Source organism: Trachurus trachurus (assembly GCF_905171665.1).
Source record: "Trachurus trachurus genome assembly, chromosome: 3".
NCBI classification, from domain to species: Eukaryota; Metazoa; Chordata; class Actinopteri; order Carangiformes; family Carangidae; genus Trachurus; species Trachurus trachurus.
In genome coordinates, this window is record NC_139893.1 from 6,557,055 (window position 1) to 6,582,385 (window position 25,331).

The following is a 25,331-nucleotide window of genomic DNA, read 5'->3' on the forward strand; positions in this document are numbered from 1 at the left end:
TGGCTTTTTAAAGTACAGTAGATTATATAATTTAGTCAGCGGCGTCTAAAAGCTGCATTTAAATACAAGGATTTCACAGCTGGTTTGATGTTTGATGTGATATTATACCACACCACAACTGAATCACAGTGTCACTCACATGTACAATCATTTGATGTTTTGTATTTATGTGTATTTTAAGTATAATTCACCGAAGAGGGCGGAGAGATTCAGGTGAAAGCTGTATGGTAAGTAAACCTTGAGTGTCATGTCTGAAACAAGACATAATAAACCAAGACAACATACAAATCTTTTTTTTTTTTTTTTTTTTTTGAAAATACATTTTTACTCTATAATGTTCATACAACTGCTTTTATTGTTGTTTTTAAATAGGATTTTTCACTGTTGAAGGAAGTTAAAACTCAAACGGCAGACTTCTCTCAGCATTGTACACATACTGGCAGTTAACATGAATGAAAAGTAAAAACTAAAAAGAAAGTTCAATATACAACACATGATTAAAAAAAATATAATAATAATAATAATAATAATAATAAACACGTCAAGCTCTATATTCTGGCATTCATTCATCAGAGAAACTAAAAAAATGAAACATTAGAGAGGGAAGTAAAATAACACCGGAGCCCTTTTGGCATTTTTCAATCACAATGCTCCTCTGACATTCTTGGTTTTTATTGTGTTTTGATTTGCTCAGCACCTATTTAAAATGAAAAAAATGAAAAAAACTCAGTCCCTAAAGAGCTACGGTACTTTGATCCCTGGCGATTGATCGATCGATCGGCTCTCACAGTTCCCGTTCCAAAAGAAGAATCATGGATTTATACTTTTTTGTTTTGTTAAACTTTGGATAAAACGTAAAATGTGCAGAAAAAACCTCGGTGAGCGTAAAGGTAGTGTTTGTTTTTTTTGTCTTCTATAAAGCATTGTACAGTCACATTATTTACATATTCAGTATTTTACAGCGCACTCTTATTGTTTATTTTATAATCTTTTTTAAACTCTCAGTAGCTCGTGTGGTGCGTTTGATGCAGTGCTCTCTGTCTCTCTTACTCTCTCTCCTTCATGGACGAGGCCCCTTCCTGTCTGCCTGTGCTTCTGTGACTCATCTCTCCTCCTCAGATTGTTCATGGCAGGTTTTTATTATAACTCCGGTGTGTGTGTGTGTGTGTGACTCTGAGGGAACGAAGGGGCCTTAGTGATGAAGTCGGACTGAAGATCGTTGAGAATCAGGGTGTTTTGTTTTGTCTTTAATACTCCTTTAAGATGCAACAGGTGGAAAAATGCATAGTAGTGTGTTTATGATAACACTTGACTTGAATACTGTAAATGTTCATAAGACTGACATAACACTGTCATAACCATTATTACATGACACCTGTAATACATAAACACACATAAACTTCAATGAATCCTTATGACAGCTGTCGTTAAGCGTAATTCGGTAAGTTATGTCACCTTTGATGCAAAGTTGACACTGTTAGAGATATCCTTGTTATGACAACTTGACATAATAAAGCCAACATAACCTGTCATAGCAGATCGGATTGCCGAACTTTAAAGCGATAGTTCAACATTTTGGCAAATTGGCCCATTGCCATAATCCCTATAGTCATAGCAGTAGGTTCGTTACCTTTAATTGTCGGTGCAAGCTATTTTTAGATCGGCGGAGCAGAGCCGCGAGCTGCTCAGAGCTACGCTACGGAGGCTCATGGGATTTCTTGGTTTCCCTCATCAAACTCATCAAATACACAATCCAACAACTCCAAAATGCTCTGGTGGACAAGTTGTGACCTGCACATTCACCACGCTATGAGATAATAACAGAACGTTACCAGACAGAGTTGTTTTAGAGGTAAATTCATGCAAAACCGCTGATGCGCGTTTTGTTCAGGGACAGTTTTTCAGCAAGCAGTCTCTGTATTTCCCTCTAAAACAACTCTGTTTCATAATGTTCTGTTATTATCTCATAGCGTGGTGAATGTGCAGGTCACAACTTGTCCACCAGAGCGTTTTGGAGTTGTTGGATTGCGTATTTTTTTTTAGTTTGATGAGGGAAACCAAGAAATCCCATGAGCCTCCGTAGCATAGCTATGAGCAGCTCGCGGCTCTGCTCCGCCGTTCTAAAAATAGCTTGCACCGACAATTAAAGGTAACAAACCTACTCCTAAGACTATAGCGATTATGGCAATGGGCTAATTTGCCAAAATGTTGAACTATCCCTTATCCCAAATAATGTCAAGTTGTCATAACAAGGATATCTCTAACAGTGTCAACTTTGCATCAAATGTGACATAACTTACCAAATTACACTTAACGACAGCTGTCATAAGTATTAATTGATGTTTATGACAGGTGGCATGTCGCGGTTATGACAGTGTTATGTCAGTCTTATGAACACGTATTCAAGTAAAGTGTTACCATGTTTATTTACTGGTAATTATGAGTGTTAACGGTTTCATCATCAGTTTGTTGTGTGTTGTGTTACAGTACTGCACCTTTGTGAAACTGGTGGGAAGGGAAGCTGTTTGTTCCGGTTGTTGTGTAGTTGTTTTGTGTTTTTTTTAGGCACACGGTTGATTTTTAAGGTTGCAGGCAAACATGGAGTGCAGCATCATTCAGAAAATGGCTTTACATTGGCAGTCCATTTTTTACCTGCAACAATGTGCAAGGTTTCTTCTTTTTTTTTTCTTCTGTTTTTTCGACAGAACACACAAGTTGTGCCTTGATCGTTGTAGCACGGCTCCACCAACCGCTGCTGTAACGCGCCTGTTGTTGGGAGCAATTAATAATAATATATTTAATCGTTTACACACCAAACACTCACTCACTCGCTCACGGAGATCTCAACCCGCCTGCACAGTTTCTCGGCTGATGTAGGACAGATGTTTTTTGTTTTAAATTTTCTTCTACATTAGCACTCGATTATTATTATTTCAAGCTTTGTTGAGTGTCGGGCCTCTGGATGTGAACTGGATGCACAGTAAGCAGCAATGACCGCAGCTCTGTCTTTTAAAACTGAGCTGCTGCAGCAAAAAGGGAGTCACTCTGCCTACAAAAGATCCAGCCAAATCCGCTTTTTTGTCTTTTTTTTGCACACATAGATCTGGATAAGGCGGCCGGCCCTGTGTGTGTTCTGGCGCGTCGACGACAAGGCTGTGATACATGGGCAGCTTTTTGAGGCAATGTTGTGCAGCATTTATTCCCGTTATCTTCTTTCTTTCTGCCTAGTACAGGGGATGTTGTCGCCCGTCGGCTTCTTATCGACCTAACCTACTGATTTACATCACAGTTACAGGACTAAGGCTCCACCTGCACCACAAAACATGGGTCTAGTTTGTTTCTTTGTCGTTGTCGTTTTGTCTTACAATCCAATCTAAAACATACTATATAAATATATTGGAAATTGTTTCCCCATTGCCTCAATTAACTGCTTATGGATCAGTTTGTTTTTGTTATTTTTTTTGGCAGAGTGACTTGCTGGGTCACTGGTGAGAGTCCAGCAGGGGGCAGGAGTGTGAGCGGATGTCGTTGTGTTTATGGATGGCCTGGTCCAGGTCCAGAGAGCGTCCGTTCACACTGACCTCCATGCAGCCGCTGTAGGGCGCCGACACCAGCGTGGACACCAGAGGAATGTCGTCTGAGGGAGGGAAGAGACGACAACGTGTGAAGAGAAAGAGAGAGAGAGAGAAGCACGACGGAGTCTGCAGACAGAACAACAAGCTGAATCTGACTCAGCAAACACATGAAGCAACATTTCACCTTCAATCAGTTTACACGATTATTCTCTTCATGGCCGAGTCTAACAATGAAGAAAATACACAAAAAGCTTCTTATGTTTTTTCCTAGATCAGGTAATGTCTCTGTTTCTGACTAAATTATTTATTACAGTGTTTTAAAATCTATATCCGGGGTGTCAAACTCATTTTAGTTCAGGGGCTACAAACAGCGCAATTTGATCTCAAGTGGGCCGAACCAGTAAAATAATAGCACCATAACCTATAAATAAAAATAACTTTGTATTTTTCCCTTTGTTTTAGGTCATTATTAAGATTTTTTACAGTTAATGAACTCTCCTTTTACAAAACATATTATGAAAAACCTGGAAATTTCTTGATAAAAATGTGCAATTTCAACAATATTATGCCTTTTCTGTCCTCAATGTAATGTTCACATTTGGGAAATTCATCCTGAGGGCCGGTTTGCAATATCTTTGGATAAAAAAAGGCTTGTGTGGCTTTGCTTTTTTAAAATGTGCTTGTTATGTTTCTATACATATTCTAAACCACACATTTAAATACAGTACATTAATAATCAACAAATCTGTGTCTTTATTTTACCTCTAATATTAAGAGGAAATGTCTGACTCTAATGTTTATTATCAGAGTGTAGTGAGACCACCTGAGTATAAAATCATGTCTGGCAGCTTTACAAGCTTCTCTTGTTTTAATAATCTGGAAACAACAATTGATAATTTATAACCGAGTTCTGTTCAATCCGTTGTAGTTAATATTTTATTTATTAAAAACACTTTACAGGGTTGCTATGACGTCACTGAGCTGAGAGGTCGGACTGACACTGAGCTCCCGCTCCCATCGACCATAATTTAAATTTTACCCACCACAGACGGACTTTTTTACATCTCGCTGACCGCCCTAAGCTTCCTAACGATGTCAAGCAAGGAAAATAGCTCGGTTCCGCCCGAAAATCCAGGTAAATCTCAAAGAGTAACAAGTGACCGACCGAACCTTGAGGCGCAAGATGGCGGCTCAGGTGCTGGTGGCTACTCGCAGCTAGCTCAAGAAGTTACTCGGAGCATCGCCAAGTTATTAGAAGAGAAGCTGACCTCATTTACGAACGCACTGGAAGTTTTGACAAGCCGGGTGGAAGGCAACAATAAAAGACTTGATGAAGCTGAGGACCGAGTGTCCACACTGGAGGACACGCTAGCTACCACCGAAAACAAGCTCCGGGAAGTTGAGAAGAAGCTACAAATTCTCACTGAAAAGGCAGACGACATGGAGAACAGGACGAGACGGGACAATATCAGGATCATTGGCTTAAAGGAAGGAGCCGAAGGTGAGCAACCTGTTGCTTACTTTGAACGCTGGCTGCCGAAAATACTGAACTTGGATACTAAACGGGGCATAATTAAAATCGACCGGGCGCACAGAGGTCTCGGTCCCGCCCGCGGCGACCGCCCCAGACCCGTCATTATCAAGCTACACAACTCCGGGGATAAACAACGGATCGTGGCTGCACTGAGAGAGAGACGGCAGCTGACATATGAGGGGATGAAACTGTACATTCAGCAAGATTTCTCAGCTGCAGTGAAGGAGAAGCGGCGCAGCTTCAACAAGGTGTGTGAACGTCTGATCGGACTGAACATCCGCTTCGTCATGCGGTTCCCCGCCGTCCTAAGCTTCACCTACAACGGAGAGAAACATGCTTTCCAGTCCCCCCGAGCTGCGCAGGCATTTGTGGACGGACTGCCGTGAACTGTGCATCGATTACCACTGGGTAAATAAGTAAATATTTTGTGGCGAGATGTCACTCGGTAATTTTAGTTTGAACTGCTGTATTAAAATCTAAATTCAGCTGTGCATTGAGCTTGAAAAATGTTTAGTCTAACTAATACTGCACTTACCGTACATGATAAGTCAGGGATGTAAAGGCTGTGATGTTAAACAAAAAAGGTTAAAAGTTTAATTAAAATTAATCTGATTTAAATAAGAAAAAAAAAAAGAGCCATGGCTAGAGCTACATGACCCCTGAGGGGCAAGGGATCTGACAGAATCCTTATTATTTTCTGGCTCTAAAAGGATGTGTATCCATCTGGGTCGTGGGGGCGGGAGTTATTGAAGAGATTGAGGTTGTTGCTCTTCTTCGGTGTTACCTACGCTTTCAGCGTCATACAACCACCTATAACTGTTACACAAATCTGGTTTTTATGGCTGGGTTTTTCGTTCTTGTTTAGACCTGATGAGGTTTATTTCAGTGTTAAACGCCCATTGTTCAGGGGCAGATTTTTTGTTCACAGTGCTCTGAAATGTAAGACTACATCCTTACCACCACTATATCCTGTCAAATTTATATATATGTTTTTCATTGCTCACAACCTCGAATGTAATTTGGCCTGTGCATTACTGATTTATCTTATCTTCATTTAACAACCATGAGTGACATTAAGATTATTTCTTTAAATGTCAAGGGGTTAGGCCATGTTGTTAAAAGGCAGAAGATTATTTCTTTATTAAAGAGAGAGAATGCACAAATCGCCCTTCTACAAGAAACACATTTGACAGATCTGGAACACATTAAATTAAGGAGAAACTGGGTAGGCCAGGTGTTCTATTCATCCTTCAATTCACATAGTAGAGGAGTAGCCATTCTCATCCATAAGAAATTACCATTTACTTTAGAAGAGGTTATTAAGGATGATGAGGGACGATTTGTTATTATTTCAGGTTTCCTTTATGGGGAACGAATCCTCATAGGCTCTATCTATGGCCCTAACGCATTCGAGCCTTCTTTCTTTTCTAGGCTGCTTGCAGCGACATCCTCACGTTTAACCCCCTTCACAGTTTTCGGAGGAGACTTTAACTGCGTTCAGGATGCTAGTGTTGACCAATCTCCATCAAAACCTGCTTTTATATCAAAAAAGACAGCAAGGCTGAAGGAGCTAGGTGCAGACCTGGGTCTTTTTGATGTTTGGAGGATTATAAACCCAACAACAAAGGACTACACTTTTTACTCCCACCCCCACCAATCTCTATCAAGAATTGATTATTTTCTAGTGTCTAGAGAGGTAGTAGATAGAGTCAAAACATGCTCAATTGGAATATGTACATTATCTGATCATAACCCAGTATCTATGACGATATCCCCCCCCTATCTCAATCCCTCCTCACGCCACTGGAGACTTAATTCCTCACTTCTAAGTAGCCCCCCATTTTTGGATTTTCTGGAGAAACAATGGGAACTTTTTATGGCGACAAATAATACACCAGGTATAAATCCCTCCCTTTTATGGGAAACCGCTAAGGCGTTTATCAGGGGGTCAATTATATCTTACACAGCAGCTCATAAGAGGGAAACAATCAGGAAGCAATTGGAATTGGAACAGTCAATCAAGGAGTTAGAGAACAAATTTAAAGGGTCTCCATCTAAACATAATCTTAAAAATTTAGAAGCAGCAAGATCGGCGCTTAATCAACTCCTAACAAGCAAAGCAGAGGCTTCTATCCTTTTCGCTAGACAGAGGCTATATGAACACGGCAATAAGCCTGGCCGCCTTCTTGCCCGCCTGGCAAAGGGCAGAAATGCCATTAATTTAATATCATCACTTAAAGATAGTAATGGAGACAAATTTCATGAATCAAAAAAAATTAACAATATTATGAGACAGTTCTATCACAAGTTATATTCCACCGAATGCAATACATCAGATGATTTAAGAAAATCCTTCCTGGATCAAATAAGTCTCCCCTCTCTTACAGAAGAACAACGGGAACTCCTGAATAGACAGGTTACCAGGGAAGAGGTCCTGGATGCTATTCGCACACTTCAAAGTGGGAAAGCACCAGGGCCGGATGGCTATGGGCCGGAATATTATAAAAAAATGAGCAGGATTGTGGTGGGCCCTCTCACCGATATGTTTTTGGACTCCTTCAAAAATGGATGTCTCCCTCCCTCTCTAAATTTGGCCAATATCTCTTTAATCCTAAAGAAAAATAAACCCCCAGATGAATGTGGTTCTTATAGACCAGTCAGCCTTATAAATGTGGACAGCAAGATACTTTCTAAAGTGCTGGCCAGAAGATTGGAGAATTATTTACCTTCACTCATAAATGATGATCAGACAGGCTTTATCAGGGGGAGGTTATCGTGCTCTAATGTGAGAAGACTTCTTAATGTAGTACACTACTCCTCGGAGATGCAACACCGGGCACTAGCTATATCATTAGACGCGGAAAAGGCGTTCGACAGGGTGGAGTGGGGGTTCATGTGGGATGTCCTGAGCAGGTTTGGATTAGGAGAGGAGTTTATAAATTGGATAAAACTTATTTATCATTCACCAGAGGCCTGTGTCTTAACCAATGGTATGCGTTCTTCTCCCTTCCCGCTAGGTAGAGGGACAAGACAGGGCTGCCCGCTCTCCCCCCTCCTCTTTGCCCTTACTTTAGAGCCTCTAGCAGAACGAATCAGGAACAGTAACGAAATACATGGCATTACTTTAGGCAAGACCACTCATAAGATAGCATTATATGCTGATGACGTTTTACTTTTTCTTTCAAGGCCTGAGGTGTCAGTCCCGGCCACTTCGTCAATTATCAACTCATTTGGCTCTATATCTGGCTATAAAGTTAATTACACAAAATCTGAGGCCATGCCCCTGGGAAATTATGGCAGTACAGGCTCAGTTACAAATTTTCCATTCAGATGGGCCACTTCGGGCTTTGTTTATCTTGGTATTAAAGTGTCATCTAATGTTGAGGACCTGAGGAGACTTAATTTTGTGCCCGCAATCAGAACAGTTAAGAATGACCTTGAGAGATGGCATGACCTTCCCCTCTCCTGGATGGGCAGAATCAGTCTTATAAAGATGAACATACTCCCCAGGTTGCTTTATCCTTTGCAGATGTTACCATTATGGATACCAAAGAAGGTTATTTTAGATTTAGAAAAAGCCTTTTCACGATTTATCTGGCACAATAAAAGACCCAGAATTAAAATTAAGACTTTACAACTGCCAGTGGCACGAGGGGGCCTAGCCCTACCCAATCTGAGATTTTATAACTGGGCCTGCCACACCCGAATAGTCTGGGACTGGCTCCAGTCTCATTTAAAATCTGAAACGGGTATCGATGAATGGTTTTCCTCTCCCTACTCTCTGCTGAGTAAACTTGTTAGTTTTGGGAAAAAGAGGTTGCCACACATTAAACGCAACCCTATTGTTTACAACACTATCAGAGTCTGGCGAGACCTTACAAAATATTTTGGGGAAAACGTTTCATCCTTTGCGTTAACGCCTGTGACCAGAAATGAGGAGTTCGCCCCAGGAATTAATAATAGAGTGTTTGATAGCTGGCATAAAAAAGGCATCAGGCTCATTTGGGATGTATACGAGGGCAATACGCTGATGTCCTTTCAACAGCTTCAACAAAAATACAACATTGCACCTGAACACTTTTATGGGTATCTTCAACTCCGTAGTTTTATTCTGTCAATTGTGAAAAATCTCCACACAGACACTCCCTCTCCCAGTGATATAGAGTTATTTGTACTGAACCGAAAAGACACAAGACATTTTCTCTCTCATTCCTATTCACTGCTCTACTCCTTAGATTCATCAGATATAGGGAAGGTGATACAGAAGTGGGAACGAGATCTTGGTGGGCAATTTATTGAAGATGACTGGCATGAAGCAATAGTCTCTGCCAAAACCACATTTATTTGCAACCGAATGAGAGAAACCCAATTTAAAATACTCCATAGATCCCACATAACACCATTCATTCTTAACAAAATGGATAACCAGATCTCCCCTCTCTGCATCAAATGCAATATGTCTGTTGGGACATACATTCACTGTTTCTGGGAGTGTCGTTTGATTGCAAGGTTTTGGAGTAATGTAGCCCAGGAGTTGAGTAAAATTTTCTCACGCAAAGTTACAAAGGATTCTGGCCTTTTCATATTAAGCTTGCCGTCAAAAACACTATCTTTGAGTAGAACAGATTTTAAACTCTGTGACAAACTTCTGTTTCTGGCTAGGAGATGTATTTTAAAGCAATGGATAAGTGACAAACCTCCAACGGTCACACAATGGTACCAAGAGACGTATAAAGTTTTACCCTTAGAAAGACTTACTGCGCGAATGAAAGGGGATGATAATCTGTTTGAGGTAACATGGTCGGCTTTTCTGGGGTACTTACCCCCACCCCTTCGGGACACTGTAAATAAGGGGAGATATACTTTAGACTGGAATACTTCCACTAGATGATTGTTTAGATCTTATACGACTATATCTACTTGTGTAATTTATTTATGTATTTTAAATTTAATTTTATTGTTTATCTGTCTGTATTTCGTTTACTTACCTTTTAAAAAATCAATTCCTTTTTAATTATTATTATTTATTTATTTATTTTATTTTTTTCTTTTCTTTGTCTTTTCCTTTCTGATGCCTTTTGGGGTAAGGACAGTCATGAGCTAAGTTTACATTTGGGTTTGGATGGTGGCTTGTTTTTCTTTCCGTATTGATATGTGAATACAGAGAGCACTTGTATGTTGTATGTTGTCGATGTTTTGTTCGATAAAAATCAATAAAAATCTATTGAGAAAAAAAAAAAAAAAAAAAAACACTTTACAGAACATGCTGTAAAGTGTGCGTATCCAGATGTGCGCCCTCACCTGGGAGGCCTCCGATGAAGGTGCTGGACTGGGACAGGAGGTCCGTGGGAACTTGGACGTCTTCACTTCGTCCCGACTCGCCGTCGACCGTCACCGTGGTCTGGTTGCCTGAGATCGTCACCTGGATGTCGTGACTCTCGCCGTCGCACAGCGGAGCAGGAGCGCTGGCGACGATGACGTCACCGGCCGACACCAGGACAAACTACAGACACACAAATTATCAGTTTGTTTTTTTCAAATCAAACACACACAACACAAACACTCGGGCTGTCGGGACGAACTTCGCTATTCAAACAGAATTCAAATTATTTTAACTTTTTGTTTTATTGATCGATCCGTGGACCACTTGTGTGCCGATCCGGGGAGAGTCGGAAGGGATCACGGATCAACTACTTTTTTTTTTGTTAACAATTTTTTATTCATTTTTCATATCAACATATAACAAAAAAATGGAAATCAGTATAATAAAATAAAATAAGAACATACAGACAATTCAAGTATATTTCCTGTTGGCAAACAAAATAGCCCTACTATTGATTGTATGTTCCAAACAAACAAAACAACAGCAACAAAAAAAAGAAAGCACACACACACACACACACACACACAAAAAGAGAGGCAAAATATAAATACACACATATACTGTCACACATATACACACAAACACACACTCGTCATATAAAAAAAGAAAGAGAAAAAGAAAAGAAAAGAAAAAAAAGGAATTACGACAACAAACAAAACGAAAAAACAAAGGTGCCATACACATTCTAACTTCTCAGAGGCCACCCCCCCACCCCCCACCCCAAATCAGACACATTCACACACTCCTGCACTCTCACACTCAAGTCCAAATCTTCAAACATACTCCTATTTCATCCAAGCTCCCAATCCCCAGTCCAAAGTCCTCCACAGCCATAATCACCTATTGGCACCCGATTGAAAGACAAAACAAAATAAACACCAAACAAAACAAAATAAAGTTCTTCCCTCCCTGGTGAGTGATCTGCATTCCCCCCCCACCCATTAACCCACCCTTTCATAGGCAAGTTTCTTAACAACTGTGATAGCTTCTGACCAAGATTTTAGTGTTTTGTCCTTTGCCCCATGAGACCGTGCAACAGAAAGCTCTAGTTGTAGAATGTCTATCAGGAGGTTCCACCAATGATCTAATGATAGAGCGTGTGGTGGTTTCCACCGTACTACTAATATTTTCTTAGCAGCCGTTAAGCCAGAAATCCAAACTCTTTTTTCATGTGTTGACATAGGAAACTGAGAATTATCATTCAACAAACATAGTACAGGGCAGCATGGAACCTCCTTATTGAGAATTTTAGATAAGGATTTTGTGACCTGAGACCAAAACAACTGTACTCCAGGGCATTCCCAAAACATATGTGTAAAGGTGCCTAAGCAACCTTGTGTACATAATTGGCAGCAGGGGGATGATTCCAACTTCATTGTATGTCTAAGTTTAGGAGTAAAATATGCTCTGTGAACAATTTTTAGATGTATGGTTTGATAATTAGGGTTTTTTGAAGCTCGGGTGATATTATTCCATACCGTTTCCCATGATATTTCAGAGTTAATCAGAGCATACATTTTCTGCCAAAATATTTGAGTTGCCATTGGTTTGTAAGATGCCTGCAAAATTTGGGCATACAGTACCGATACCGTTCCCCTGGTGTTGGTGGTATTGTACAGTTGTTTTGCCAGGTCATGTTTAGGCAGCTCTGAGTTCCATGGAACTCCATAAGTCTTCATGGCAGCACGGAGCTGAAAATATAGAAAGCGAGAAAATCGACACAAGTTATACTGTTCCTTCAAATCTTCGAATGTGCGGAGACCATTACAATTAAATAACTGTCCAAGTATATGAATCCCATTGTTTGACCATATAGGGTAAGCTGCTGGTCGACCACCTATCAGTAAATTATGATTATAAAATATAGGAGTATGAAAGTGCCATTTATTGTTTGTATTGGTGTACTCAGTCACCAGTCTCCAAGTTACCAGAGCATTTTCAATAATGGGACCAAAAAGTGTTCTGACTTGTTTGATAGGAATATCTGTATAGATTAGATCCTGTAATCTGCGTGGATGTATTAGCTTTGCTTCCAAAGAGCGCCAAGATGTAGGATTTGATGGGTCCAACCATGATTTTATAGTACGTAATACAAATGACCAATGATAAATTTTAAAATCTGGAAGGCCCCAGCCTCCGGCTAATTTCTCTCTCTGCAGTGTTGCAAATTTGATCCTTGGTTTTTTTTTATTCCATATAAATTCACTGATCAAACTCTGCAGTCTATCCCAAAATCCCTTTGGAGGGTTCAGAGGAAGCATGGAGCTCAGGAAGTTGATTAAAGGTAATACCATCATTTTTATGGTTGCGATCCTGCCATCGAATGATATTGGTTTTGTCATCCACTTGCCTAAATTGGTTCTGATCTTATCTAAACATACAGTATAATTATTCTCCACAGTACTCTCCAAATTAGTAAAAATGTCAATTCCTAAATATTTAAATTGATTTACCATCGGGACCTTAAGTTGAGATAGATCCTCTCCATTATCTTTTAGCGGTAAAAGTGCTGATTTTTGCCAGTTTATCTTATATCCAGAGAGGTCGCTAAACTCCCTGAATAAATTAAAGACATGAGGAAGCGACTGTGTTAATTCACTGATAAAGAGGAGTACATCATCTGCGTACAGCGATATATGATGATTAGTGGACTTTATCGTAATAGGAATTATATTAGTAGACTGGCGTACTTTTTGGGCTAAAGGCTCCAGTGCTAACACAAATAATAAAGGGGACAGTGGACACCCTTGACGCGAGCCTCTATGAATTGAAAAATGTGAGGAGCATACATTACCTGACAAAACAATTGCCCCTGGATTTGCATACAGAACTTTAATATAGCCAATAAATGATTCTCCTAGTCCTATTTGATCTAATAAGGCCCAGAGATAGTCCCATTCAAGCCTGTCAAACGCCTTCTCGGCGTCGAGAGTTAAGATTCCATATGAGGTCAAAAGGTCAGAGCAGTCTGGAGTAAAATGTAAAATATGTAACAGTCTTCTCAAATTATCTGAACTGAATCTGCCTTTTACGAACCCAGTTTGATCACAATGAATTAGTTTTGCTAAGTATTTATTAAGACGGCGTGCCAGTACTTTAGCATATATCTTCATATCTGCATTGATTAAAGATACTGGCCTGTAGCTAGTGCATAATATTGGATCTTTATGTTTTTTAAGCAGAAGTGATATTAGGGCTGTATTTGTTTGTTTTAAAAAAGAGCGTTTTTCAATTGATGTAGTTATCATTTTCAGAAGCATAGGGCCCAGTTCAGGCCAAAACTTGATATACACTTCAACGGGGATACCATCTGGTCCCGGAGACTTATCCAAATTCATCTCCTGTATTGTGTCCCATAATTCTTTTAAAGATATACTATCTCCTAAGTCCTCTGCTTCTAAGCTAGGCAGTTTTCCCAAATTAAGGTCACTGAAAAAATGTCTGAACTCATTTGTACTGAATGAGATTTCAGAGATATAAAGATTTTTATAGAAATCTAAGAAAACTGTATTAATTTCCTCTGGAGTAGTGCATATCTTGCCTTCTGCGGCTTGTATTGCAGAAATGCATGCTCGTCTCTCATTAGTGCGAAGGCGCATGGCTAATTCATGTGACGGTCTACTGCCATTAAAGTAATGATGTTCTCTGGACCTTTGGATAAGAAACTCTGCATCTGTTCTAAGAAGTGCATTAAGTTCATTTTTCACCCGACCGAGCTGACCTGCTCGTATGGCACAGAAGGAATTTTGTTGAGCTTTTTCCAATTTTGTCAAACATGTCTCTAACTCAGCAGTTTTTAGTCGGCGTGAGCGATTTAAAGCTGAAGCAAAAGATGTAACATTGTCTTTCATAAAACCTTTAATAGCTTCCCAAACAAACCTAAAGTCTTCCACTGAATCTCCATTGAGTGAAATAAATTCATGTAGCTTTAACTTAAATTGCGTGCAAAAATCATTATTTGAAAGTAACGTAGTATTAAATCTCCAACGAGGCGCTTTTTTCTTAATGGTTGGAAATAAAAATTTAAGATTCACTGCATGGTGATCAGATAAAGAAGCCAGAATGATGTCAGATTGTTGCGTTACTGGAATTAATGTGTTAGATACAAAAATATAATCTATTCTAGAATATGATTTATGTCTGTTAGAAAAAAAAGTGTACTTTTTAGCTCCTGGATTGGAAAATCGCCACACATCCACCAGATTAAGGTCTAACAGGCACTGTTGTAGTGCTTTTGAACAGGCTAGCTGGGCACTTCCCACTCGAGGATTTGATTTATCTAACATGGGGTCTATTATGGTATTCATATCTGCCCCAATGACTAAATAGTAATCTAATGAATTCATTAATAAATTGGATAGTTCTGAATAGAATTTTTTATCATAATCAGCCGGGGCATAAGCACTAACAAAAATACATTTCATGTTTGACATTATTACTTTTACAAAGGCAATCCTTCCTTCATCATCACCGCCAATATCAATGATGTTTAAGTCCAGTGAACGTCTAACAGCTATCAGCACACCTTTTGTTTTATCATCCACAGAGGATGAGGCTACAACTTCATATTTGGAGTTGCTGAAGCTCTTCACTGACTTACTAGTAAGGTGTGACTCTTGAATAAGAGCCACATCCACATGATTCTTATCAATAAAATTTAAACAAGCAGCTCTTTTGGTTACTCCATTTAATCCTTGCACATTCCAAGATAAGACAGATAAACTAGTCATTACTGTCACTGATGAATATACAATATTCGCCTGTACAAAACTTGCCCGCCCCCCTCTCCCAGTGCAGATCACTCACCCCCCACCTCATTCCCTTAAGTAAATTCACAATAGAGCTCGGCCTTATAGCTCCTTCAGGCTCTGATTTAGTTTTTGGATTAAACTGTATTTCCATGTGTCAGATCAACAATGGTTGAATGGTAACACACACACCTTCTCTTATGCCATTTCACACATCAATGATGACATATAACCAAAATCTCACACACACACCTCAGAGTTAACATGTAACCATACCCCCCCCCACCCACACACACACCTGCACACCTGCACATATGCGCGCGCGCAAGCACATGCACACACACTCACACTCACGCTCACACCACATACACGCGTTCCATATGGATACTTTTGCATAATGTTTAACCGCAATATTGGGGTAGAATAAGAAAAATAAAATAAAATGAGGGGGTGGGGGGGTATTTGCGGAATTATTTGCCAAAAATAAATAAAAAATGAATTGGGAGAAAAGAAAAAAAAAATTAAAAAAAGAAAAGAAAAAAAAAGAAAGGGGAAAAAAAGCGGATAATTGACCGGAGGTCCACTTTCCCATCAGAAATTAAATGCATCCTTCCCTCTTAATTCATTGTTTATGGAATTACTATTAAAATAAATAAATAACCAAAAGAAAGGGGGGGGGGGGGGGGAAACAAAATTTAAGAAAAGGAAGTGTTCAGTTGTCATTGCGCACTAGTAGTGCAAGGCAGACAGCAAGACAAAACAAAACAAAACAAAACAAAAAAAAGGGAGAGAGAAAAAAAAAAAAAAAAAAAAAGCTCCCCAAACGCTCAGCCCTCCCCCAACCCCAACCCCTTGTCCCTCTGAAGTCGTCTGAAGTGTTATGTGATTTGAGAAGTCCATGTGTGCGTTGCATAGTCCATTACCATCACTGTGTCCCCTATATGACCGGGTGCTACAGAGTCAGTTGCTTTCATGGATGTTGTTTTTAATAGCACAATCTAAATTAATTCTGCTACCAAATAATATCAGTTCAGTTCAAATCATCATCCATTCACAAGATTCTCTTACCGCTCTCGTCTTCATCCCATTAATGAAGATACATACTGTAGCATTTAATTTATGGATGGGTAGTGTAGTTTAAGATGCTCTTGAGCTTGGTCCAGCGAGTTGAAGCTCATCTTCTGCGCCCCGTCCTCCACCCAGAGGATGGCCGGGTGCCGAAAGTAAGTCTTAAGTCCCAGCTGATGCAGTTGTTTCCTCAGCGGCCAGAACTCGGATCTCCTCGCCTGAAGTTGTACCGATATATCTGGTACCACCCTGAGATTGCAGTCTTCTGGGCTCGTCTTGCACACGTTGATAATTCGCTGTTTCTTCTGGAAATGGTGTAGCTTGAAGATGATGGCCCGCGGGTGTTTCTGATTATCTCTGACTGGCCCCATGCGGTGCGCTCTTTCAAAGTCGTCTGCAACAAGCGGCAATTTCCATTTCTCCATAAAGGTTTTGACCAAAAAATCAATCATTGTCATGCCACTTTCTTCCTTCTCTGGCACATTCAGCAACCTCAGGTTATTTTGGCGATGTCGATTCTCAAGCTGGTCAATCACGTCCATGGCTTGCTTCAGCTTGTTTTCCAAATGTGTGATGCGCTTGTCCTGAGCAATCAATTGGACTTCAGTATCATGTAGTGCCCCCGCATTAGTTTCAACTTTTGTCTCGAGAGTTTCCACTCTTTTGACCACAGTGTTGAGCAGTATGTTATTGGCGGTGGTCAGGTCAACTAACTTATCCACCTTAGAAGTCAGATCAGACAGTTTGGCACCGAGGCTGACAATTGTCTCTGGCATCTTTTGTTTGTTTGTTTGTTGTGCGGTAACGCTCACCCAGCACGTCGTCCGTGGTTTACCAAGTAGTTGACTGCGCTCCTTTTTAGGACACCTACTTGTTCTTCTTTCAGTAATGTGCGGGGAAAAGCTGTAAATGGACTTTTAACGTTTTAATCCATTTGTTTGACACACGGTGGGGAGCCACGAAGCGCTTGCGACTGCTCACTCACTCGCGCATGCTCACTCTGTCCGGATCAACTACTTATAATATTTTAATTTCCTTCTTGAAGTTTTATACTGAGTTAGTAAAACGTTAAGAGTGTTGCAAATGTTACATAACAGATTTGGCTGGAAACGCCTCTAGTGCAATGGTTCTCAAAATGGGGTTTTACGACTTTTTTAAACTTTTTTTTTCTGAGAATTTTTATTTTCTTTTTGAAATTTTACCACTTTTTCTAGAATTTTTTTAAAACTTTTTTTGTGAAATTTTACCACTTTTTTCTCAAAAATGTTTAACTTTTTTTTTTTTTTTAGAAATCTTACAACTTTTTTCAAGAAATTTCTCTACAACATTTGAATTTGAAAGTCGAACAAGTAATGTTCTTAAATATCTGTGTATTTCTGGTGTTTGCTTCAAAATTTTGTCCAATGGGGTCCGTGGTCTAATTTGTGTCAATTTAGGGTCCTTGATGTAAAAAAAAGTTAGAGAACCACTGATCTAGATGTAATAATAAGCTGTTATAGGTGGATATAATGAGCTAAAAAACAAAAAAACAAACAAAAAAACTTCAAACAGAAATTTGAATCCGACAGCCCTAAATCACACACAGGTTGTGTTTTTAAAGCACTCACATCTCTCCACTCGTCGGTGCCGGGGTGATAGTCGGCCAGAGCGATGGAGAGCGGGACTCTGTCCTGGTGGACGAGGACGAACAGGACGCCGATGGCGGAGGTCGGACGCAGCGTCAACTCGACGCTCAGGTTCTGTGGCTCTGTGAAGCGACGAGAACAGGAAGTCATTAACTTTATCGACAAACAAGACGACAAGTGGGGCAAACTGTTGACAGAAGCGTAGTGGATGACGGAGGCTCCTCCAAACAACTCAGACACTGACAAACAGGGTCAGGAAGAGGCGGCTGCACTACGTTACGCAACACGCTATGCATCTCACACACACACACACACACACACTCTGTACCATAGCTGATGTTGAAGAGAGCGAAGCCGGTGCCGGGGTAAAACGCTCCAGGATTCTCCGAGCTGAAACACTGCATGTTGTCGTTGGAGCGAATGGTTTCCTGGATGGAAGTGTCTTCACCCGTCAGCCAGCGCCACTCCCGCATGCAGCCGTCCAGTCGCGGGTTCACCTGCAGAATAAAAAACACAACAATCAGCTATTAAAGCCCGATATTAACTCCTGAAGAGGCTCGTAAAGCTGCTGAATGTGCTAAACTGAGAAAATCTTCTGGTATTGAGGGTCTTTCTGACTGAAAAACACCTGCAAGTATGTTTTAAATCCGGTATTGATCCCTCTGATTGGTACAAATCACTCATTAAACCAATGTTAAACTCCAAACTAAATGACCCTCAACTATAGAGGAGTCAGCCTTTTGAGCACAGTTTTAAATTATTTTATAATACTCTAAACCCCAGGCTGTCTCTAATGAATTATTTGTGTGAATGCTACTTGAAAATGTATAATCTATGTGGTTTGGTTTTGTTTGCTGGCTGCGAGTATGAAATCTGTGTCTTCTAAACCCTTATAGGTGCATCTCAATAAATAAGAATATCATGGAAAAGTTTATTTATGTCCGTAATTCAATTCAAAAAGTGAAACTAATACATTCTATAGATCCATTACACACAGAATGAAACATTTCAAGTCTTTATTTATATATTTATTTATTTTAATTGTAATGATTATGGGTTGAATTTAATGAAGACCTAAAATTCAGCATCTCAAAAAATTTGAATATTACAAAAGACCAATTAAAAAAAGCATTTTTAATATGGAAATGTTGGTCTTTTGAAAGTACAGTATGTCTATCTATATGTGCTTAAATTGACTTTTCTGTGATATTCTAGTTTATTGAGATGCACCTGTTTAGGCTGGGACCTTAATTGGTGTATGACACACAACTAAAATAAAATTCAATGCAAATTCAATTCAATTCACAACAGTTTGATAAATATTTAGAAAAAAAATCTCATTTTGGTTCAATAAAGTCATGTGAAAAGGAGCACCTGGTTGACGAGGCCGTCCTCTCTGAAGGGGACGCCGCCCACGGTGAGGTTGAGCTCGTGCATGCCTTTCTTCAGAGTGAACAAGTCGCCGTTCACTGCGATCTTCATGACGGCCTCTCGGTCGATCTTGATCACCAGGCTGCGTCCCTGCTCCTCCACCGAGATCTGACCAGTTAACGACGAGGTAATGATGAGTTAATATTGAAAACAGATGGAAATCATTCTATGGATTGTGTTAAATGTAATAAAATCCTAAATCCAAATCAAATCAAACGAGACATCGGTGAAGTTTAGCGTTTTAGCTGACTGAAGACAGTGTTTCACCGCCTCCATGACTGGCCTCCATTAAGAACAGTGTTGGGCATATTACTTTAAAAAGGTGATTAGTTATAGAAGTTACTAGTTACTTTCCCTCAAAAGGTAACTGAGATACTACATGATTAAAGTAATTAATTACCAGGAAAAGTAACTATTGCATTACTTTCTTATACATTTATGCTCCAGTTAAATGGCTTTTTTCCGACCAGTTGATGAACTGAAAATAATGTGTAAAGGTAAAGGTACTTTATTTGTCACATATACAGCTAGTACAGTGAAATTCTTTCTCTGCATTTAACCCATCCCTGAGGAGCAGTGGGCAGCCACGGTGCAGCGCCCGGGGACCAACTCCAGATTATGAGCCAGTGCCTTTGGTCAGGGGCGCTGACTGGAGGATCAGGCTAGCTGGCATGTTTTTAGTGGTGGGGGAAACCGGAGCACCCGGAGGAAACCCACACAGACACGGGGAGAACATGCAAACTCCACAAAGAAAGGACCTGGGCGGCCGGGGATTCGAACCCAGGACCTTCTTGCTGTGAGGCAACAGTGCTAACCACTGTGCCACCGTGCCGTTACACACACAGTTGTATTATAGTTTTATTGTTTTATTGTCAGTAACAGTAACAGTAACGGTAACGGCGTTGAAACGGGGGAAACATTTTTGCTAACTCGTTACTGAAAAAAGTAGTGCCGTTAGTTTTCATACTGAAAACCTAAGGCAATTACTTTTAGTTAAACAAAGCATGATTTTTTTTCATTTGGCCGGTGAAAAATATGTTTGGCCGGTAAATTTTTGGAGGTCACTAGCCAATAGCCGATGAGGTAAAAAGTAAATTTTACACCCTGCATCACAGATTTGGTTGCAAACACCTCTTGTGGACACGGGACGTAATAATAAGCTGTTATAGGTGGATATATAATGAGCTAAAAAACAGTCGTATTATTTTCCGATGGGATTTCTCGTTGAAACGGGGGAAACAGTAAAGAAGCACCAACCTTTCTCCACTGGCCGTCGTTGACGATGGGTCCGCTGCTGGTGACCCTGCTGACCACACCGTACTTCAGCTGCAGCTCCAGCTTCCCATGATGCATTGCCAGGACGATCCAGGAGCTGTTGAGGTGGCCTCCAGCGAAGAAGATCACGCCCTCGGGGTCGTAGGTGCGGAGGTCGAATTCTGCTGAAAAGCTGAGATGGAAAAACGGAGATGAGTGTTGAGTTGAGTGTTGAACACGTGTGATTGAATGAATAAGTTAAAATAATGGAGACGTGTGTGACAAAAGAGAGAAAAAAGGAAAAGAGAAGGGAGAGGGAGAAGTGGGAAACGGGAAGCAGGAAATTCCTTTTAGTGTCCAAAAGAATTTAATCTACTCTGATAAAGTGAATGGCATTTCCATCCACAATAATGTTATAAATCATTTACAAATTAGCTGATAAAACATCACAAAGTGACTCTGTTTGGTAAAAAACAACTTCTCCTTTCAGACCTCTGACTGATTTATTCCCAGGGTCAGTCGAGTGGAAACTCATTGCTTGTAAAGAGTGAATTATTTTATCCTCTGATGTATTTAAACATCAACGAGAAGCAGGAATGTTGGGCAACATTGCTCAAGTTTAACATCTTTGCTCCGGAAGCACTGGGATGTTTTGTTGATGAAAACACTTAACGCTTACAAACACATCTGGCAAAAAAGACGCTCAGGCGCTTCCTGGATGAAGAATGTGATCGTTTCACTGCGACACTAAAGTGAAACGAGGGCAGGTTCAGTGAAATGACTCCACTTTATCATTTGTCTTTCTACTCGGTTGAAATGTGGGGGAGCAGCGACATCCATTTCAGGAGAAAACCATCGTGAGTATTGAGCATTAAAGGAGACATGTGAAGATGAGAAACAACGCACACCGTAGGTTGTAGAGGTGCTGCCGATGGATAAAATTGAACAGAAAAAGAGGAACGCTGCACACTCAGCTCCAGTTGCAGAGAGTTTTATTAGACTAATTAGATTAAAGGACACATTTTCTGCCCCCTTTTCACAAATTAAAATAGTTCCCAGGTGTCTTAAAGACATCTCTGTGTCATGCTTTGGTCAAAATACCCCAAGGATCAAACATCACAGCTCTTTTCATCCTCTCTAAACAGCCCTGTTCAGAACGGCTGGTTTCAGTGCCTGTCCCTTTAAATGCAAATTAACCACTGCTTGCCCCGCCCCTTCTACCGGTACCAGGTAGGGGTGGGGTTATGCAAATTCGAAAACTTGTTACATCATTGTCAGACAACTGGGGCTCGTAAAACCACATGGATTTCAACCTCAGGAGCCTGAAAATTACAGATTTTTTTGTCAATTCTCACATTTTGGAGTCCAGAAGGCAAAACAAAGGCCCAGATATATGTTAAAGAGCCTTAAAAAGGTGATATTTCCATAATATGTCCCCTTTAAGATATTATATATAATATATATTTAAGATAGCGATATTATTTACTTATCATTGTGCAATATACTGTGCATTATTTATTACTTTAAACTACATTTGTGCCTTCTTATGCTGCTTTTTAATGTGGCGCTAGAGACGAAAGTTGGTTGTATTTTTATATGCAATGACAATAAATCTATCTAATATGGATTTTTTGGGGCCGATGTCAATATTTGTGAATAAAAAATTCCGTTATATCAGCCAATTATATTTTTAAATAAAACAAAACAAATCACATTAAAACAAAAATCTGCTTCTGCTGCCTTACATATAGTTCAAATACTTGTTACAAAGATATAAATTGAAGGCAGAAGTGGTTATTGGTATATATAAGACATTAGTATCAATCAGAGTGGCATAAAGGTTTTTGCAGAGGAGTAAAGAGTAGACGAATAACGTAAAACTGTTACATTATTCATTTACTTCAGGCCAGCAATGCATGAATCAGCATGAACACTGGCGTCTATTGGTCAGCTTTTAGTGGATTTTGATTATTCTCTAATTGATTAATGGACCATTTAACCGGTCGGGCCCTAATCAAGATTGATCTTTTTTTTCCTCACCCAGTTTGAATCCTCCTGCGGAAACGCAGCCTCACCACCGGCACGCCGCTGAACATGCGGCCCAGGTAAAGAGAGCGAGAGTTCCTCTTCAGTATCGGCGACGAACAGGAAGTTATAGGCTGGAGGAGAAAACACAGACGGACACCAGAGAGGACAGATTTATAAATATTTAAGTGTTCGAGCTGCAGCTGGACTCTGAAGGTCTGACCGTGATTAAATTTAATATCATGAGTCTATCGGACAAAATGGAGCGGCTATATGAACTAGAATTACTCTATGGCTTTTCAGAAACGTAACATTACTTATTATCACCAAATGGATGGATGGATTTCACTAAAATCAACCCTTGTTCCTTTACAAGTCAGCAGAAGCCACAATGACTGAAGTTGTTGTTGGACTGAAAATAATTAAATTCAACAACCTACAGAGAGTCCAAACCAACTTTTACTTCAATCAGATATAAAAACAACTCATATCTAATCTAACTTTCTCTTTCCTGTCATAAGCAAGTTTAATTATAGACTCTTCCAGACCCACAGGATGGAGAAAGTTGTTTGTGGTTCATATTTTACAACAAAAAAACTGAGAAGTGAAATGTGAAACGTCTGGTTGATACACCACAGTTCATGTATTTCACCTTACAGCTCCTGAGGTCCTGGCTCAGCTTCATGCCCTGACGACCGTCACAGAAGCAATGGAAACTCCCGGGAGTGTTCAGACACTCCTCTGCACACACACCTGCCAGGCACTCGTCCACATCTGAGAGGAGCGACAGAGCAGGTGGAGGAAATTACAGAGAGAGAGAGAGAGAAGGAGAGAGAAGGAAAGAGAGAAGGAGAGAGGTGAACATGATGACCGGGATGTGAAGGATTACAGAGGAGCAGACAGTTTGTTAAAGGAGAATTGTGTCCAAATATCATCCAAAGGACTCATAATGACAACAAAGTTAAATGGGTGAGTAAACGACCGTAATTTTATGCCAGAAATAAGGTCCGGGTTGTAAAAAAAAAAAGGCACTTCTCCTTTAAAGGGATAGTTCAACATTTTGGCAAAGTGGTCCATTGCCATAATCTCTATAGTCATAGCAGTAGGTTCGTTACCTTTATTTGTCGGTGCAAGCTGTTTTTAGAACGGCGGAGCAGAGCCGTGAGCTGCTCAGAGCTACACTACGGAGGCTCATGGGATTTCTTGGTTTCCCTCATCAAATACACAATCCAACAACTCCACAACGCTCTGGTGGACAAGTTGTGACCTGCACATTCACCACGCTATGAAATAATAACAGAACGTTACCAGACCGAGTTGTTTTAGAGGGAAATGCAGAGACTGCTTGCTGGAAAAACTGCCCCCGACAGGAACACGCATCAGCGGTTTTACATGAGTTTACCTCGACCACAACTCTGTCTCAGTGTTTCCCATACATTCATTTATTCATGGCGGGCCGCCACGAATTGATTTTTCTGCTTTTGGCTTGACCAACGCAATATTGTTCCGTTCATTCATCTCCGTATAGCGCTCTTTCCCCGTTATTGTCGTTCACACACACAGACGAGCACGCATGCATGACAGTAGCGCCCCCCGTCGGACGGTCCGACTCTCGCCACAGTCTCCGTGCAAACCTGTGGGAAACACTGCTGTTTCATAACGTTCTGTTATTATCTCATAGCGTGGTGAATGTGCAGGTCACAACTTGTCCACCAGAGCGTTGTGGAGTTGTTGGATTTTGTATTTGATGAGTTTGATGAGGGGAAACCAAGAAATCCCATGAGCCTCCGTAGCGTAGCTCTGAGCAGCTCACGGCTCTGCTCCGCCGTTCTAAAAATAGCTTGCACCGACAATTAAAGGTAACGAACCTACTGCTAAAACTATATGGATTATGGCAATGGGCCAATTTGCCAAAATGTTGAACTAACCCTCTAAGTCATAATCGTCACATCAGTCAAAACACCAACTCACAAGGATCAAAACAAAACATCAGTTCATCAGTTCAACAAGGATGAAAGAAAATGAAAGAAAAAAAAATCTGATTTCTTTCCTGTCAACATATCAGGGAATGTAAACAACACTTGAGTCTAGCGGCGATGACGATGTCGATGTCGAGGCTGCATCTTCCTGCTACATATATAACCTTACATGGCAATGAGGAGATTGGCTATAATAAATGTTAAATCTCAGAGGGGGGACGCCGAGGTTATGAAAAGTCTGGTTTCCCACTCCACAGTAAAACAAGGCACACACACACACACACACACACACACACACACACACACACACAAACGATTAATGACTGAGTCCAGTCTTTTCCGTGTTGTTGTTGTGAACAAATCTGATGTTTTTGGTCACTTAATCTTTCTGTGTAATCTTATACAATAACAACACAACATTTTTTTGGGGCTCCTGCTGCTGAGAAAAGCTTCGTTCTTGTGTAATAAACTGCATCGTGAGCAGTTTTTACATCATCACTTACACTCTACTTCAACATGAACATGACAACGCCTGTTTGACTGTATGTACTGTATGTAAGATCAGGGCTCCAAACTCACTTTTTACCTCTGATTTATGTATTTATTTATACTTATTTATATGTATTTTTGCATTTCTACTTGTAGGTTTATTAGTTTATTGGGTGTTTATAGCTTAATTTTATATTTAGGTCTGCAATTCTTTAGATAG

The 25,331-nt window shown here is 40.2% G+C and overlaps 1 protein-coding gene across 1 annotated transcript in view; it reads right to left on the reverse strand.

The window, feature by feature from the left end:
• Positions 1-3,101: 3,101 nt before the first annotated feature.
• gas6 (growth arrest-specific 6) overlaps positions 3,102-25,331 on the reverse strand; it is a 35,077-nt gene continuing 12,847 nt past the window's right edge. Inside the window, exons 8-15 of the mRNA XM_084001268.1 lie at positions 23,296-23,417; positions 22,659-22,777; positions 20,622-20,811; positions 19,308-19,472; positions 18,262-18,430; positions 17,916-18,055; positions 10,411-10,612; positions 3,102-3,637 (exon numbers count right to left, since the gene is read on the reverse strand). Coding sequence (XP_083857394.1) covers positions 3,483-3,637; positions 10,411-10,612; positions 17,916-18,055; positions 18,262-18,430; positions 19,308-19,472; positions 20,622-20,811; positions 22,659-22,777; positions 23,296-23,417 — 1,262 coding nt within the window. The 3' untranslated portion in view covers positions 3,102-3,482. The remainder of the gene's footprint in view (positions 3,638-10,410; positions 10,613-17,915; positions 18,056-18,261; positions 18,431-19,307; positions 19,473-20,621; positions 20,812-22,658; positions 22,778-23,295; positions 23,418-25,331) is intronic.